At 37.3% G+C, this 19,011-nt stretch overlaps 1 protein-coding gene across 1 annotated transcript; it reads left to right on the forward strand.

Annotated features, from left to right (window-relative positions):
• Window positions 1-5,601: 5,601 nt before the first annotated feature.
• LOC131306706 (protein indeterminate-domain 7-like) lies at window positions 5,602-10,459 on the forward strand. Its single transcript, XM_058333110.1, has 3 exons — window positions 5,602-6,454; window positions 7,382-7,781; window positions 9,232-10,459. Exons 1-3 carry the CDS (start codon window positions 6,247-6,249, stop codon window positions 10,280-10,282), a joined length of 1,659 nt encoding a protein of 552 aa, XP_058189093.1. The 5' UTR covers window positions 5,602-6,246; the 3' UTR covers window positions 10,283-10,459.
• The last annotated feature ends 8,552 nt before the right edge of the window (window positions 10,460-19,011 follow it).

Raw genomic sequence — 19,011 nt, forward strand, 5'->3', positions numbered from 1 at the left:
GTCTAATCCGACAGAGGTTCTTCGATGGACGCACGACCCGAACCCAATATATCCATCACGTACATATGTTCCCAACACTCTCCCCCTCATGTGTGAAACAAGCATTGGGCCTAACTCCCCTCGATTTGATCCATTTGACTCCCTCTTAATTCTTGATTTATTATTATTCTCCAAAACCATGTTTGAACCCGGGCTAATTTACTACACTCATCCCATTGAGAGCCACTTTGCTGCCGGCCACCTACACCCCATCGAGAGCCACCTTGCTGCAGGCCACCTACCGCATGCAATATGAAATTTTCATACTCCATCGAGTGATACAATGGATTTTCCCTGCTCCTTTGAGAGTCTCTGTGCAAGTCTATGACCACTGAGTCATCGGTTCTGATACTACTTGTTGGGAGTCTGATCCGCCTGAGTTCTCCCATGTACACACAGGCTCAATCCGTTGAGGAGTATCCACGAAATCCACACCACATCGCTTGGACCTAATAAGTTATTCACAACTCCGCACAATCTTGGTCGTCCATTTCAGTAATCTATGGTTGAGATTTGCTTTTCAATTTCAATCGGTAACAATTAATTATTTTTACTAATCAAAACTTGTTTTCAATCTCGACCGTCCAAATTAAATAATTTTGGACGCGCGTGATTGAGCGCCGTTAACTTTATTTACGAGTTGCTCCGTAACGAAGTTTTTCTCTTTGCTTTTTCATTTATAAGCCCTAAGAAAAAGAATATCATAGCAGAGTAGAATTTGAACCTCCAACTCGTCCAATTTAAAATAGGAGGAAGGCCCATCTGACTAAAGGTCATTAGCCGCCACTTGATCTCTGTGTAGGTATTTTAATTTCTTTTTCTTTTACAAGTAAAATTTATTTCACCAAAAAGCGCAGAGAGCTAAAACAAAAATCACAGAGGCATTCCTCAGGCCACCCAATGCAAAGGAAGAAATACCTCCCCTCCCAAACTACAGTGATGGCTAATGAAACCTGTTTGACCTTGCTTTGATGGGGCTGGTTTGTTAGATGCTTTGAAGTTGAACCTCTACCTACTAAGCTGGTATGGTTATTTGGCTGGTAGTGCAAGCTTTTTGGAATGGTTTCTGATGCAACCTCTGTTTGGTTTTGGATGGATTGATTTCTCATATAGTCTTATGGTTTCATTCAATTCTGTTGAATGTAATTTTTTCTCTTTTTTTCTTTCTTTTCGCCTGCTATATGATTCATGTTTTCCTTGCATCTAGAGTTTTGGCCTCCTCGATGTACCTTTTGTCGAGTTTAATAAAATCTTGTTGCCGATAAAATAAAAAAAAAAGAGAAAAAATTCTAAAATCAAGAAGCCACATGTCACAGAGATCTCTGTTTTGTGCCGTAAACTTCACACAGTTGTCCATGAGCTCAATTTAGCTCTAATAGCATCCAGGATCACATCAGCACAAGCAGCCATATTTTAATTTTCTTTTGTAAAGAAAAGGGAAGGAAAATGTGACGAAAATAATTGTTCTGTCTGGTTCAGAGGGAAGGAGGAAACTAAGAGCTGGGAACGAGCCTTGATGTGAGGTCTAGGGCGCAGATTAGCAGAGTCGAGTTGAGTTTTAGTATGTTTAGGCCTTTTGAGTCAAGTTTGTAGCGAGCCAAAAAAATCATTGATTTACGAGTGCATATAGATCTAACGCTTGCAAAAAAAAAAAAGTGTTATGATCAATCATTTATCGAGTCGTTAATGAGCCGAGTCAATCCGGACTTTAGCTTACTCAAGCTCGGCTCATTTACCAAATGAGCTTGAAATCATGACTTGAGCATGTTCATTAATTAACTTAACAAATTGAGCCGACTCGAACCCTTATCAAGCAAAGTCGAGTACAGAGAAACTAAACTAAGCTTCAGCGGATCCTCAAAGACACCACCCATGTGTGTCTTCAGAGGATTCTAATTAAGTAATGATTGTATTTCATCGTTAATTAGTTTGATTTTAATTAGATGATCTCCGATCAAAGTTTGAGTAAAATTTTGATTTAAAAGACCCTTAAAAGTTCAAATTAATTTCCTAACGTACAATGGCCCCATTCCACATTCTCTTCTTAAAAAATAAGTACTTATTCTCGTTTTTCAAGACATATCACTCTCTCACAATACATCACATTTAATTTAAAAAATAAGCTATTTTTTTTCCAAATAAGTACTTTTTTAGAATGTGGACCACAATGGGCTCTCCACTTAAAAAATAAGTATTTATTTACAATTTTCAAATTTAAAAATGATAGACTTACTAAAATTAAAAAATATATAATATAAATCTTATTTGATAAATTTAAATAAGATCTTTAAGTATTTATTTGAAAATCTGGAGCGGGCCATGTTGATCTTTGGTAGGGAGCTTCCTCTTACCAGAATGGGCCCTTTGACGTGGTTGTGATCCGGAAGGTTCATAGGCAACCGGTGCTTTGCTGTCCAAGAAGGAATTCAAAGGCCGAATCAAATAAAATTCTAAGGGCCCACACTAAGGATCACACTTTTTTTTTCCAATATATTGAATACACCAACAGCAAGGTTAGTAGAGTATTCGTAGGTTGATCAACAAGAGATTTTAGTGGCTATTTATAATCCCAAATTCCAAAAGCTCACGACCGAGGTCGAACCCTGGTTCCCACGTAGGGAGAATCAAAAGATGCCAACTGGGTTAGAACTAGGGCTGCAAACGATCCGAGCCGCTCGCGAGCGGCTCGGAACTCGGCTCGATAACGGCTCGGCTCGGCTCGGTTCAAGACAAAAACGAGCCGAGCTCGAGCTCGAGTCCTGGGCTCGTTTCATAAACGAGCCGAGCTCGAGCTAGTCGAAACTCGGCTCGAATTGGCTCGCGAGCTCGATTATATAATATATATATATATATATATATATATATATATATATATTTACATATTTATATTTATTTATATATATATTTATATATATTTGTTTCATAAACGAGCCGAGCTCGAGCTCCGTAAATACCTATCGAGCCGAGCTCGAGCTCGAGTTCTGCAGCTCGTCACGAGCTCGAGCCGAGCTCGAGCCAACTAAATTTTTGCCGAGCCGAGCTCGAACACTCTAAAACTCGGCTCGGCTCGGCTCGTTTGCAGCCCTAGTTAGAACCCATTGGTTGCAAGGAACAAACTTTGATTAGTTCAACAAAAGTAATCTGGTTAATCAATCAGACAAGGGTTTTAAAAAAATTTAAAATTAAGGTCCAGTTTTTGAAACTTATTTCTTGCAAAAGTAATTAATATATGTAAATGGAGTTCATTTAAAATGAGATTGAAAAAATCTTATATAGTGGTTTTGGAAAACATAGTCAAGAATAAAAAGCAGCAGCACCTGGAATAGTGCTAACTTCGCTGTTCAAATCATTTTTGCCTTTCAAAAAAAAAACTTTGCTGTTCAAAAAAAGGCATAGTGCTAACGTGGGCTTCAACATCCAAGTTTTCTAACATGAGCCTTATTTTGTTCTTCTGCGTATCCATACGTTTTTTTTCGTAAGTTTGTAATAATGATAGTAATTAATATTTTGTCAATGGAACCTATCACAATGTTTTTATTAATAAAGGAGGAGGATGAAAAATGGTTTTAAATTAGTGAGATGGTAGAATAAATCACTGCAGGGTAAAACAACTTACTAGTATTTTTTTGGAAAATAAACAACTTAAATTTGCTAATTTATGAACTGTAAAAATTTAAAAGGTCCCTAAGATGGTATTGCATTGCATGATAGAGGGATGGTATATATAAGGTACATTATCTCCACCATTACTCCTAAATTGTAGTACCTTCTTTACAACCCTTTTATTCACTCATGAGAGACACTTTTGAAAAATCATCGAATTTCTATTTTTAATTTAACGAAAGAATCAACATTTTGGAAAATCCCGAAAAAGAAAATTGCACTAACAATTAGGAATGAAGGGAGTATTAAATAATATCCAAATAGACGAAATAGAACCTATATACTCATAATTTCGGACCCGAGGGCTTTGCTGTCCCGAGGGCGCAGCAGCCCCTGCCCACACCCACAAAACGGCAACGTTTTGATTAAATAAAAAATTTCAACCACCAATTTGCAATCCTATGAAGCAGAAACGTGATTATGAGAACTTTAGAGACAAAATTTGATTATGTCTCTTTAGAATAATATGATCAAAATAGTAAAATCTTCACACCCGTTCAAACAGATTAAAAATTGGACCACTTAATTTTTTAACTATATTTTTTAATATATAAACGGTCTCAAAAAATTAGTGCTCAAATTTTCACCCCATTTAAATCGGTGCAAAGACTTTATTTTTCTTATCCTATTATTCGGAAGGGTCGTAATTCATTTTTATCTCTAGGGCTTTCATATTAAGTATATATTCTTTATTAAGGACCATATGGAGCAGAAATGTGATTATGAGAGCCTTAGAGATAAAAATGAATTACGACCCTTCAGAATAATAGGATAAGAATAATAAGATCTTTGCACCGATTTAAATGGGGTGAAAATTTGAGCACTAATTTTTTTAGACCGTTTATATATTAAAAAATATGGTTAAAAAATTAAGTGGTCCAATTTTTAATCTGTTTGAACGGGTGTGAAGATCTTACTATTCTGATCATATTATTCTAAAGAGACATAATCAAATTTTGTCTCTAAAGCTCTCATAATCACGTTTCTGCTTCATAAGATTGCAAATTGGTGGTTGGAATTTTTTATTTAATCAAAACGTTGCCGTTTTGTGGGTGTGGGCAGGGGCTACTGCGCCTCCGGGGCAGCAGAGCCCCCGGGTCCCATAATTTCACTAGAAACAGCACCTCTATAGACCTAATTTTGCTTTATTTTGTATATTGTAGATGTATACGTATTTATATTAATTTAGGTTTAGATATACGTCATTTATATTGTATAGTGTAGATATATTACCACAACATTTAACCCCTTAGGTTATTAAAACTACGCACTTAACCCATGATTAATCTCAACTAGCGGCCTAATTCCCCAATTAATCCTGCCTAGCTGTCTACTTCTCCGATTAATCCCGCCTAATAGCCTAATCTCGCTCAACCGATTAGTCACCGCCTAATCCACCTAGCAACCGACTAATTGCCTTGCCTCCTAGTTCAACGCCTGGGAGGCTGACTTTTAGAACGCTGCTCATACTAATGTGTGTGAGGAGGACTCTTAAGCATTACTCCAAAAACACTGAATAATCTCTCGCGAAAAAGGCTATATGAGCTATTAATCAACTCCTAATCATTTTTTTTTCTTTTGGAGATCATTCATTCTCTCTCTCTCTCCTTGTAGCATGTAAAAGAATCTCACATTTTTCCCTTTTCACTTTGGTTGCTTTATTTTTTATCTGATGGAAAGGAAAAGCCAAAAGGTGGTGTGAATAAGCAAATGAGTAAAAGAGTACCATTTTCCTTGAAAAGACAATAACATTCATAAAGCAAATACAACCATGAAATAGGTAATAATTCCAAGACTGAGAGAAGAGACCAAAGGAAAAGACAAAGTCTAACGTCAGAAAACAATGCTTGTTGGGTTGGCCGATAGTTCTGATGGGGTGTCCCTTCTCATCCACAACCTCTCTCTCTCTCTCTCTCTCTCTCTCTCTCTCATATGTTTCATAGTTCTGTTTACCTCATAGGAACTTGGTTTGTTTGCTAGGTTTCCTTGTACTTATGTGTGTGGATTTTCCTGAATTGGTTTGGCGTTTAGAATTATCAAAACAATTCTTTGCTTTCAAACTTGAAGCAGCTGATTGGTAAGACTTAAAGGTTTGGAGTCTCTTTAGAAATTTATACTACTACTTTTGCCCTTTTTGTTGTCTTTTTTACCCTTCATTCTTGTTTTTATTTATTTATTTATTATCTTTAAGTACTTCTCTAGGGTTTGGCATAAAGGTGAAGAGGAATATTAATTTTTGCATCATCAACAGAGGCCAGTACTCCCAGGGAGAGAGAGAGAGAGAGAGAGAGAGAGAGAGAGAGAAGCTTTAAATATGTTTCCTTAATAGGTATCATCTGTTTTCTCTTTTCGTTGGTGTACCCAAAATTAGGGTTTTTTGCCTTTAGATCTAGCTAGTGGACATGCTCACATGCTGCACCACTGATGAGTCAAGATTTTGAAAAAGGGTTGATTTCTGATGGCTCGTGAATAGTGAATCTTGGAGTTTGTTTCTGTCCTCATATCAAGAGAGAGAGAGAGAGAGAGAGAGAGAGAGATAGAGAGATGATGATGAATGGTGTGATGATATTAGAAGACAACATGTCACAATTGACATCTGGGGTATCAAATGAAGCTGTAAGCATATCTTCAACTAGCAGAAATGAATTAGTAGCTGGTGCTAGTACTTTGTACTCACAACAACCACCTTTTGCAATATCACCAAATCAACTACCACCTCCCAAGAAGAAGAGGAATCTCCCAGGCAATCCAGGTAATTCATTAACCAAACTGTATACATAATTTATCACTGTCCTCTATATATATGTATAAATATATTCTTGAAGAAATTAACACGGAATTAAGACCGATACAGAAGGATGTGTCAAGCCTTGATTTTAATGTTTCAAAGCATTTTACGTATTAAACTACGCGGCTTAGAAGTTTTAGGAATGTGACCGGCCAACACATCGTCCTATTTTAGAATTTCGTTAGAATAATTTTTAAGAATATCGATCAATTCATTTCTAAAAGGATGATTAACGAATTTCCATTCTTCAAGTGCTTTAATTTCAGTTTTCTTGAATTTATTCATTTTGGGCTTTAATTAAATTCCCTTGAGTTGGAGAAGGCCATTCTGGTCAAGAATTATGTCCAAAAGTTCCATATGAACGTCATTCCCCTTTCTTAGTTCACGATTAGAAATCATTATCCCTTCAACTACTTTCAATTCTCACCAATTTCTTCATCTTGGTTGTAATTCATTTGTCTTGGGTATCACCGACATCGTTCTGGTCAGGAATTCTATAAAAATAAATAAATAAATAAATGTTGTACGAAAAACATTTTCCTTTCTTAATTGATGATTAGGTAAGATTTTTTTCAACTCCTTTCAAGTTTCTTGAATTTATGTTTAACTTTTCCTGATCTTGGTTTTAATTCGTTTGTCTTGGGTTTCACCTGACATCGTCCAAAATTCTCATAATTCAAAATCTTCTAAAAATTAGGCCTCGTCCTACTAAGAGAAATAAGTACTTATTTTATTTTTAAAATTAAAGGCAATATATTGTGAAAGAATGATCTGTCTCGTAAAATAAAAAACAGGTACTTTTCTTCATTGATGATTGATTTTCAATTAATTTTCTTTGAATTTCTTAATTTGGGTTAATTAACTTCAACTTTTCTTGGTTAACTGGACTAGACCCAGATGCAGAAGTGGTGGCTTTATCCCCTAAAACCCTAATAACAACCAACAGATTCCTATGTGAGATTTGCAACAAAGGTTTCCAAAGAGATCAAAACCTCCAGTTGCACAGAAGAGGGCATAATTTGCCATGGAAATTGAAGCAAAGATCAAACAAGGAGGTAGTGAAGAGGAAGGTTTATATATGCCCAGAGCCCACATGTGTGCACCATGACCCATCAAGGGCACTTGGGGACTTGACTGGGGTCAAGAAGCACTTTTTCAGAAAGCATGGGGAGAAGAAATGGAAGTGTGAAAAGTGCTCAAAGAGATATGCTGTTCAGTCGGATTGGAAAACCCATTCCAAGATTTGTGGCACCAGAGAGTATAGATGTGATTGTGGTACCCTTTTCTCAAGGTAATTTTATTTATCCTTTTGCCAATATTATGTACAGCAGTGGAGATCGAGTATGTAGAGGAGATCAATTAGCTAGCCGGTTAACAATTTAAGGGTGTTCGACGTCTCTCCACAGGCTTGAATCCCACACTGCCAAGGGGTACAACTAGATGGAAAGCAACTTTTTAAAAAGTAAATTTAGAAAAAATAAGAAGGTTGATTAGTTGGGAATTTGGCATGGATTAATTGAAAGTTTAATCTCTATGCTCCCATTGTATCTTGGTGCTTTTTGTGGTTTAAGATTATTATAACCAGATGAGTTTTCAAAAGTTTATTACTCCCTCCGTCCCAATTTCTTTGTTTGGTCCACAAAACAGAGTGTTAAAAATAATACAATTTTTGTAAGAAAAAATCAAAAGTTTTTCAACAACTTACTAGATATCAATGAGTATTTTTAATTTGTGAAAAAAGTTTGAATTTTTTTTTGAAAAAATTATATTATTTTTAACACCCCGTTTTGCGAACCGGACAAAGAATTTGAGACAGAGGGAGTATGAAAAATTGATTCTGAAACACCAAGGGAACCCTCTTGTGGTGATATATGGGAAGTGCAGTGAGCGTGAGAGTGTGCATGAGGATGAGGGTGAGAGAGAAGAAAGATAGGTTGAAATGTAAGGATTATTTCTCGGGACAGTTGTTGGAGTTATCTTTCAAGTGTAAGTTCTACCAAAAAGAAATTTGATTGATTAGACCGCGTCTACTATTCAAAAATTATTACTTTGGAGATTGTTTTGTAGAAATTTTGGGATTGGGGTTTCCTCTAGTGCACAATCGTACTATAGTGTTATAGTGTAGTCGATCCAGCTGTCCATTTCATTATGAACGACTCAAATTTAATTCGAGTTCCTATTTATCTGAACTGTTCATTGCTTGAATTAAAATCTCAGTCGTCCATCCGGCTAGATTGGCCGCACTACATGGCTTTAGGGCAGCCCGCCTTGCAGCATCTCTGGATCAAAAATTTTGAGGAAGATTTTTGGAATAATAATTGAAGAGAGATAAATAAAGAGAATAGAGTAATAAGTAAAAATAAAATTTATTGAAAACCGAGTTGAGAGAGGGAATGATTTTGGAAATTAACCTCAAGTGAACAAGTTAACTTTGCCTTTAGTTATGAAGAGTAATAGGAAAAAACACTTTCCGCGAAACTTAACATGAAATTGAAATAAACGACTGTGATTTGTGTGAAATGATCTCAGCCGTCTATTTCAGTTTCATGTTGCGTTTCATGGAAAGTATTCATGTTTCATAACATTTCGCTTTAGTTATTGACAGAAAATTAAAGAATGAAAAAGCCAAAAAAAAAAAAAAAAAGAGTGTGTGAGAGAGAGTACTTTTACTACTGTTCAAGGCAGGTACTTTTGGGTTCCTTTCTTGTTTCTTTCTCATGCTTTTATTAATGGTGAAACAGGAGGGACAGTTTCATCACCCACAGAGCCTTTTGTGATGCTTTAGCACAAGAAACAACTACTGCAAGAGGAACAACAAATCTAGCCATCAGCACACCAAACCCCATTCTCTCCTCCCACAACAATTTCAACCTTCACAACAACAACTTCTTCCAACTCAAAACAGAACCAGAGTACCAAAATAGCTTCAACCTAATCACTAGTAGTCCACATCTTCTTCCTCCATGGCTAACCAATCCAAACCCTGTGGACCTATCCACCCATTTATTCTCCCCTCCAAGGGTAGACTCAGTACACCACCACCACCACCACTCAACATTCAACCACATGCACAATCATCAAAACCCTAACCCTAGCTCTACTTCTACCCGTACCCCACCATCACTTGTTCCCTCATTTCAACCTCCTCTACTTCCACCCCACATGTCAGCCACAGCACTGCTGCAAAAAGCAGCTCAAATGGGTGTCAAAATTAGCAACCCTTCAGATCCATCATCAGATCATGACAGCATTCTGATCAGTAGACCCCACCAAGCAGCTCACATGATGATGAGTACTACTACTACTCCTACTGCACCATCAACCGCATGGACTAGGGGGTTCTGCTCTGCTGTCGCTGGTGCATCTTTGGCATCTTCTGCAGCTGGCTCTTGTCTGGGTTTTGTTCCCTCCACACGTGAAGAGAGAGGAGGAGGCCTGGGGGAAAGAGGGTTTGTTCTCAGTACCTCCGGTTGCATGGAACAAGTTGGTGCAACTACTACTGCTACTTCTATGATGAAGACTTCTTGTTCTTCTTCTTCTTTGACTTGTGGAGGAAGTGGGTTTCATGGGTCATCTTCATCTTTTGAAGAGGCTTTGATGAATGGGATGTTGAATCATAAAATGGGCGGCGGCAGTAGCGGTAACGGTAGCGGTGGCAATGATGGTTTGACTAGAGACTTTTTGGGTCTCAGGGCGCCCTCTTTTCCAAACATGTCTGGGTTTGACCACATGAGCTCTTCCTCTTCTTCGTATGAGAAGTTGACCCAGAACCAAACACCATGGCAAGGTTAGCTTAGCATTTATTGGTGTATTTACGGCAATATTGTTTGTTTCTTGTTGTAATTCATGATTCTGTTCTGCGAAATACGAAGGATAAGGAATTGAGAGAAAAACACTACTATTTTGTCCTTTCATTTAGGACTGTGAGCGATTGTATTTATCTCGTTTGCCTTCTGGTTTTCTTTCGCATTTCTCTTCTCCATTATTATGGGAATCATGCAGCACGTTGTGCTTTCGTGGTTTGATGCAACTTGCAAGTTTAAAAAACAAGATTAAATTCTTCAACCCGCGGCAAAAGCGGTGGGTTTTCCACCATCGTTATAATGGCACTACTACAATAATAGATATGCGTCACACTAAGGAGATTCACAATGATCACGGTTTTCAGTAAAAGCGTGATAAAAAGTGGTGCTTAAATTTTTTTATCTCAGTTTAAGTTCAAAGCTGAGATAAAAAGTGGGTTTTAGCGCGAAATAAAAGACCTCGCTCTTGCAGCGAGATAAAAAAAAAACAACCTCACCCTTGCAGTGTGATAAAAGATTTTAGGGCGGAAAAAATGAAATAAAAGATCTCGCTCTTATGGAGAGATAAAAGAGAAAAGACCTTACCCTCGTGGCGTGATGAAAAAGAGAAAAAACCTCACCCTTGTGGCGTGATAAAAGGTTTTAGGGCAGAAAATAATGAGATAAAAAATCTCGCTTTCTTGTGGCATGATAAAAGAGAAATGACCTCAACCTTGTAGCGTGATAAAAAACTTTGGCGCAATAAAAAAAGTGAGATAAATGATCTCACTTTTGCGGCGAGATAAAAAACCTACCTATTTAGGCGCGCAGTCTGAATTTTCACATGGGCGGGTTGATACTAATTTAGGCAGATTTTGAAAGTTATGTAAGAAAAACGACGTCGTTTAAGAAATTTAAAAAGTTCTTTTTTTCTTTTTTACAAAAGGTAAAAAAATAAGCCCTAATTACGCCTATCCCAAAAAATCTTTACGTTTCATCTTCATCTTCACACCCAAAGAGAGAGAGATAGAGAGAGAGAGAGAGAGAGAGAGAGAGAGATAAGCGCACACTACTAAATTTACTAGCTACAACTAAATTTTTCACCCCAATAAAATCTTTTGGTAACCAACAACTAATTTTGATTGGCAAAAGATCAGTTTTCATATTTTTAAAATTTTTTAACAATGTTTATATATGTATTTTAATATATTTTAATATCATGTTAATTGCATTTCAAAAAAATTAGCAAATTTTAAGGGAAAAAAAAGTTTTTTTCACTTTAGAAAGTAAATATAAATATTTTTGTTTTCCTAATGTAACAGAAGTTCTTGACTAACTTAGTGGTAAGGGCTTGGAAAATCAACTAAGGGTGCACGGGTTCGAAACTTGGTAATGACAAAAAAAGATGGCCTAGTAGATACAAAGAAAAGATCACGGGCAATTATTTTCCATATTAGTTTATGATGGTGTGATCATTTTGAACTTTCAATCACGGTTATAGACCGTGATTTAAAGTGACATACAATCATATCCAGAAAAGAGAAATGATCACGTCCAAGAGAAACAATCGCGGCTTATAACTATGATAAAAGAGAAACGATCACACTTTTTGGCCTTGATTGTTTGTCTTTCAATCACAGTTTATAACCGTGATAAAAGAGAGTGACTTACAATCACATCCAGATCCATCACGGTAGCACGAGCGTGATGGAAAACTTACAATCACGGTCAATAACTGTGATCTTTATAGTTTATTGTAGTAGTGTGGGTTCTTTCTAACTTAACCGTTCATCTTGTAAGGCACGCAGAATTATCGATTCACTTAAAATGAGCTTGATCAGACATCAATAGTTGTATTAAAATTTGAATTCTGGTTTATGAAATGAATGGCAATTTCACCGTGACAGAATCAGACTCCATTTTATAAACTGGAATTTAACTTTTGATATGTCTATCGATATTTGATCAAGTTGATTTTCTGAATATTTTACTCTGCTAGCCTTACAAGATGAATGGTTCAGATTGTTAAAAATAAATAAATGGTTCAGATTATAAAAATAAACGCACAATGTTGCCTCCACCGCCGTGGAACAAATTTTCTCTCTTAAAAAACAAGTGAACTATCATTTGTGATTTCATAGTAATTTTCACACTTTTTTTTTGTTATTTCTACACTCCTTTTGTTGGGAATATAAATACTGTAATAAAGTTATATCTCTCTCTAGAATTTTTCTATTGTACACAAATCACTTTTTTGTGTATAGTACCTAAAAAATCACTTTATGATGCAGATAGCATAATAATAAATACGTGACTGTGGAGTTATGCGACGAGCCCTTATGGGTTTGATCTGAAACGACCCAACAGTCAAAACATATTGCCTTTGGCTATGTGCCGTGTGTTTTTTAGTCGTTCACGACCGTTTAGGATTCCGAAAGCCCAAATTTGCCGTTTAAGGAAAGATTTGACTTGCTTATAAATTGGGCAAAGAAAATCCGAATAAAGTCATTTTTTTCGGAGAAGTCTTTGAATTTTCTCTATTTTTCAGTTTTTCTATTATTCTGAATTTTTTCATTTTTTTGTAATTTTCGTTATTAATTGATTCGGCTTTCGTTTTGAGATGAATCAATTAGGGTTAGGGTTTCTCTTCCTATATAATAAGTTGTTTGTTGAATAATATTGAAATTAAAAGAGTCTAGAGAGCGTTTTCTCTAACTTTACAGTTTTTGTCCATCTTTGTTGCACAATTATTCCGTAGTTCATATGGCACCCTGCATCACTTTAGTGGTAAATACTCCGCATTGAGTGGTTAACAATCTAATATGGTATCAGAGCAGATAATTGATCATCATGTATTCGAATCTCACCGCCTATCTAATGATTAAAATTTACACTTGTTCAACCCGCTTATGGAGGAGAGTCTGACTACATGTAAAGAAGCTTGCTGAAAATATAAATAATCTTGTTACACCTCTCTTCAGAACCTTAAGCTTTTAAATGAATTGATGATTAACAATCTAATATTTTTTTCACACTTTGCATGTTAATTTACGAGATTAACCTTTTATTTATATGCTCTTTCACACTCAGAAGGACAACAACGTTGTAAATTCACTTTGCAAGACGACAAAAAGGGTGTGCATTTGTAAAAGAAAGAAAAGAAAAGAAAAGAGCAGAGTAAATAAAGAAAAGAAAAGGGTGTGTATTTATAAAGTTGTCATCACAGATTCAATCTCCAGTAGCAGAGTAAATACTCAAGTAGTATTTACTCAAAAAAGAAAAGAAAAAAAAGAGAATACAGTGTTATACCAAGCAAACCCAGAACGTACATATACAGGTGATCATCATGGCACCAACGAAATTGATAGGGGTACCGAATAAAGGGTACTGAAAATGTATAACCGTATGTGGGGCTATTTTTAAGTCTCACACAAATAATTTAAATTATTTACTAATTTTAAAATAATATTTTGAGAGGCCCTACAAGGATCTTGAATAAAAAATTTAAAAATTTAATCAAATACTTACACATATTCAATTTAGTTAATATAGTTTACCGCACCAATCATAAAGTAATGATCAAATTATTGAACAATTTGAATTATTCGTATGAGAATTGTGAATCTCATACGTATGTAAGAGATTGTGGTTGATGTTGTGATTGAATTGCCGTGGACGTAAACTTTTTGCCTAAGAACCTAAAAATGGACCTCGCATGCGGTTGTAGGGTACACTTTATTCGGACCGTGGCACCAAACCTTGGGATGCTGATGCTGACAAAGAAAGATTCGTGAAATTGGGATATGTGTGGGCAACTTGGCATAGCTTTGGAAAATGTTAGGATACATAAAAAGTATGTATAAATTGGTCTATGAAAAAGTAAAAAAGGGCTTAAATTAGTGAGCCGTTCATTACCCATTTATTGACCTATTAATGGATATTTTTCATTTATCATACCAATTCCTTTTGGTTTTAATTGTTTTTTTTTTTCATAACTTGGCGTAGCTCTGCTGTTTTTATGCAAAAAAAAATAAAAGGAGATTCTCTTTTTGAGTTTTGACACGTTGACACGGGTGCAAGTGGGTTTCAATCCCTAGGATGACGATGAAGTTTGTCGGAGGAGATGGTTAGGGGCCATTTGGAAAAAAGAACTTTTTGAAAAAAAATACAATTTCAAGCTCAAAAATCATGTGTTTATATAAATAATTTTTTTACAAATATGAATCTTATTTCCTAGATCTCATTAAGATCTTTTAAACGGTGCAAAAAAATGAAAAAATATCTTTCATTTTCATTATATTTGAGTTTAAAATTATCTTTATTTAAAAAAAAATACTTTTTAAAAAAATGGAACACCTTAGAATCGTTAGATGGAAGTACACACTTCTTGAATAATCCCTAGGATGACGATGAAGTGGGTTTCAACTTTCAATCCCATCCAATATTTTATTTTATTTTATTTACACATGAAAGAGAATTTTTATTTTGGAAATTGAAATCTACACTCCCTTTTTTCACATCTATACTCCATTTTTTAGATTTTCGTGTTGAAAGTGTATGTAATTTTTTTGCTAGAAGACAAAAAAAGGAGTGTAAATGTGAAAAAAGGGAGTGTAAATTTCAATTTCCTTTTATTTTTACACATGAAAGAGGATTTTTATTACGAACTCAAAGAGGGGCTAGCTAGAGGCCCGGCAATCCTCAAGAGTAAGGATTGAGAGTCAATGGGGAATATGATCGCACCAACTTTCCATCCCAACCAGCGGCGAAGTCAGGATCTCTACTCGGGAGGAGCCGAACTAAGAGTAAGGATTGAGAGCCAATGGGGAACATGATAAAGATTGAGAGCCAATGGGGAACATGATCCCACCAACTCTCCATCCCAATTAGTGGCGGAGCTAGGACCTCCACTCAGGAGGGGTCGAACTAAGAGAAGGAAAATTTTTGACAAAAATATATTAAAATAGAGTTTGAAATTTAATTAAGTATGCTAAAAGAAGGTTTTAACAATCAAAATTTTAAATGAAACTCTAAAGACCTGGTGTTTTTTGTTTTCTTTTTAAGAAGAAAAATTTTAAATGACTATGAGAGCGTTATTCAACTTCACATTTGGCAAATTGAGTAACAGCCAAATAATGAACACACAATACTCCTTACACTCGGTGAGGATTCAAACCCCACCAACTTCATCCCCTTTCTCCTAAATTAGTACTAGTAGAATAAGATTTATTTTGTTAAAAAAAATTCACATGAACAACTCAAAAAAAAAAAAAAAAAACCGAGGGGGGCCTTGGCCACCCCCCACCCCTTAATGGCTCCACCATTGATCCCAACCCTTAATAGGGAACGCTTTGCCAACGAATGAGCGATCCTATCATAATCACGTTTTACATGCGAAATAACACATAAAGAAAATTGAGATGTAAGTTTAATGCAATCTTGGATAATAGAATCACAACCCGCAAATGTCTTATCGCCATTGATAGCTTGAATCACTTGTTGCGCATCACCCTCCACCGCTAGGGCTATAAATGAATTGAGCCGTTCGTGAACTGTTCGAGGCTCGGTTTGGCAAGAGCTCGTTCAAGTTCGATTCATTTGCTAAATGAACTGAACATGAACCTCAATTCTAGGCTCATTTCGTATGAACTGAACACGAACCCAACCGAATTGAATCCGAGTTTTGAAAAATTTTAACGAGCTGAACTCTAGCCAAGTTGTTCAGTCTCGAATCGAACTCGAGCCAAATTCAAGCTAGACTAATACCTTAACGAATTTGAGCCGAACTTAATAGAGTTCGGCTCGATTCGGTTCGTTTATAGCCCTATCCACCGCTACCCGCATGAAATTATGGTTTCAGGCTTCTAACAATGCAAATCTGAATCCTAGTGCTTCAACGACCCTTGGAGATCGAGCATTGGCCATTCACAGATTGAAGAACAGCCCCAACTGTTGTGCGGCGGGCATTGAAGGACCCAACTGCAACCCGACTATTATTGATGTTCATGATATTGGGAAAATAACCAAACCAAACATATGCGAAAAATCAACGGAGAAACCAAACCAAATAAAAAAAACCAAATAAGAGAGACCAGGATATACGTGGTTTGGTTTACGGTTGTAAACCTACTCCACGGGCAAGCGAACGAGAGACGATTCCACTATGTGAAAAGAACGATACTCTAAAGAACTACAATGGTGACGAACAAACAAAGCCCTCACAAAGAGACTCTCACCAATCCCAAAATACAAGTTCTCTCATCAAATAGGAAGCCCGATTGAAATCTCTCACAAAATACAGATTCTCTCTTATTAAGTCTCACAAAACCCCTAGGGTTTTTAACCAAGAGACACGGACGAAACGTTGTTCCACAGACGTGACCAGATGTCACACAAAAATAGATGACTCTTACGAAACCCTGCAGTTTCAACCAGAAAGAATCGTAGAAACAGATCATCTTCTAGATGGCCGGAGGCCTACATAACCCACCATAGAAAGGGCAACCAGATGCAGATGAAGATCGAACAGATGAACCCTAAGGTTCTACAGATGAGACCCCCTAGGAGCCTCTCAGAGGGATTCACTCAAGAAGTCCATACCCTAATGAGAGAGCAAAGCTATATTTATAGACACAGATTGCTTTCTAAAGTCAGAATCCTTGCCAAATTATATTTTCATTGCATATAGAGTCCAAAACCAAAAATGAAACTTCAAAACCAATCTTTAGGAAGTCCATAATATAACCAAAATCGGCTAAAACGCGCACGCTGATCCGGACCACCGCATGCCGTGGTCCGGACTGAGATTCCAGAATGCATTGCCTTGTCGTCATGGTCCGAACCACGGTATGCACTGGTCCGGACAAAAAAACAAATCACTCCAGAAAACGCATACAAGCGCTGGTCCGGACCACCAAGGCCTTGGTCTGGACCATGGGGGCCAAGAAGTCCAAAACGAGCCAAAAAACTACAAATCTCCACCTTGTGAGATATTCAAGTACCGTACCAACAATGGCACACCAATCGAAATCCCACACCAACCACTGATCCGTCCGATCGAGTTGCGAGCTACCATGCCCATACCATATACACCAGTACCTTTGTTGATGGCCCCATCCACATTAAGCTTTATAATCGCATTAGAAGGATCGAGGTTTCCATGTTTGAATTTCAGTCGGCAAAATACAATGCTTCCCCTCATCCTTGCTTTCCAAGACAGAGAGGAACGACTCCTAGCTCCCAAGTTCCATGAGCCATCTCAAAAATCACAGTCGGATCCCAGTGCTGTTTTTCGAAGCCAAAAGAATTCCTCCCCTTCCAGATAAACCAACACAAGTAATTAAGCCGCTAAAGCTTGGAGTCTCCAGGCTGGTATGATATTCCTTAATTAGATTGTTTGCCTTGTGAAAATGACATCCACCAGGACGCAAAATCCAGTACGGAAGAGTACTGAAAAAATTGATTCGCCAGCCCCCCAACTTTTCTCGACTCCTTTCCCCCAAAAAACATATGTTCCAACTGTCTCACGTTCTCTGTGACATAACGGGCAAAAAGGGTTGACATCCATTTGCTTACATTATATGGAGATTATTACCAGTCGCAATAGCATTATGCATGCAGCGCCAAATGAAGTGTTTAATTTTGTTAGATGCCGGCATTTTCCATACATCTCTCCATCTCAACCTACAGGCGCTACCCGAGCTCGATTCCCCCTTCTCCTTAATCCGCCCTCCCAGATTGAGTGATTTAGCAACATAATATGCAGATCGCACCGTGAAATTACCATCAGCCGTATGATGCCAAACCCCTTTGTCTGGTATCCCTTGATTGCTAATAGGGTTTGAGAGAATCTCATCTACATCAATTTCTTCGAAAATCTCCCTCACAAAATCTTCTTTCCAAGAGCAGGACGCCCCATCAATAAGGTCCGACACCCTCACAACTTGATGCTCTATCAGGCTGGATACCCGTGGTCTACTCAGCACCTTGAAGGAGAGAGCGTAAATGGTAACCACGGGTCCGACCAGATGTTGATCGAGTCACCATTGCCAACACTCCACCTCCATCCTCGTTTAAGGACCGGTTTGCCCGCCAAAATACTACGCCACGCCGGCCCATGATGCAGTCCCTGGGCAAGGTGCATCCCAAAAGGAAGAATTGGGATAATACTTTCCTTTAAAAAAATTCTGAAAGAGGCTTGAATTCCCCTGGAGCAAACGCCATCCCTGTTTTGCTAAGAACGCAAGATTAAAAGCATACAGATCACGAAACCCCAGGCCACCATTATCCTTGCTATCGCAAAGTTTGCTCCAGCTAACCCAGTTAATTTTCCCCTCACCTTCTTTACTTCCCCACCAAAATTTCTGAATAGCACGACATAAGCCCTGACAAAAACTCTTAGGCAAGAGAAAGCATTTCATAATATAGTTAGGGAAAAGATTACAATACATCCCAGCTTGGTTTAAAGTGGAATTAGCCCACCCTTTTAGTTTAGCCAATACACGATCCTGAACATAAGCGGGCAAAGACATCTTTCTTTGACCTAAAATTATTAAAGACGAACCCTGCAATGGAAACAGACCATAGCCAGCAACGGGCACGCGGGGCCAACTTTGGGTCTCGCACGGATGATCCGAGCTATTCCATAATTTAACAAAAAAATTAAGTAGACCCGCTAAAAATCAACTCAATCGTGTAGGTGCTCAATCCAATCTTCTATTTTTTTCACTAATTCGGAAT

The sequence above is a fragment of the Rhododendron vialii genome, chromosome 11a (assembly GCF_030253575.1).
Source record: "Rhododendron vialii isolate Sample 1 chromosome 11a, ASM3025357v1".
Classification (NCBI taxonomy): Eukaryota; Viridiplantae; Streptophyta; class Magnoliopsida; order Ericales; family Ericaceae; genus Rhododendron; species Rhododendron vialii.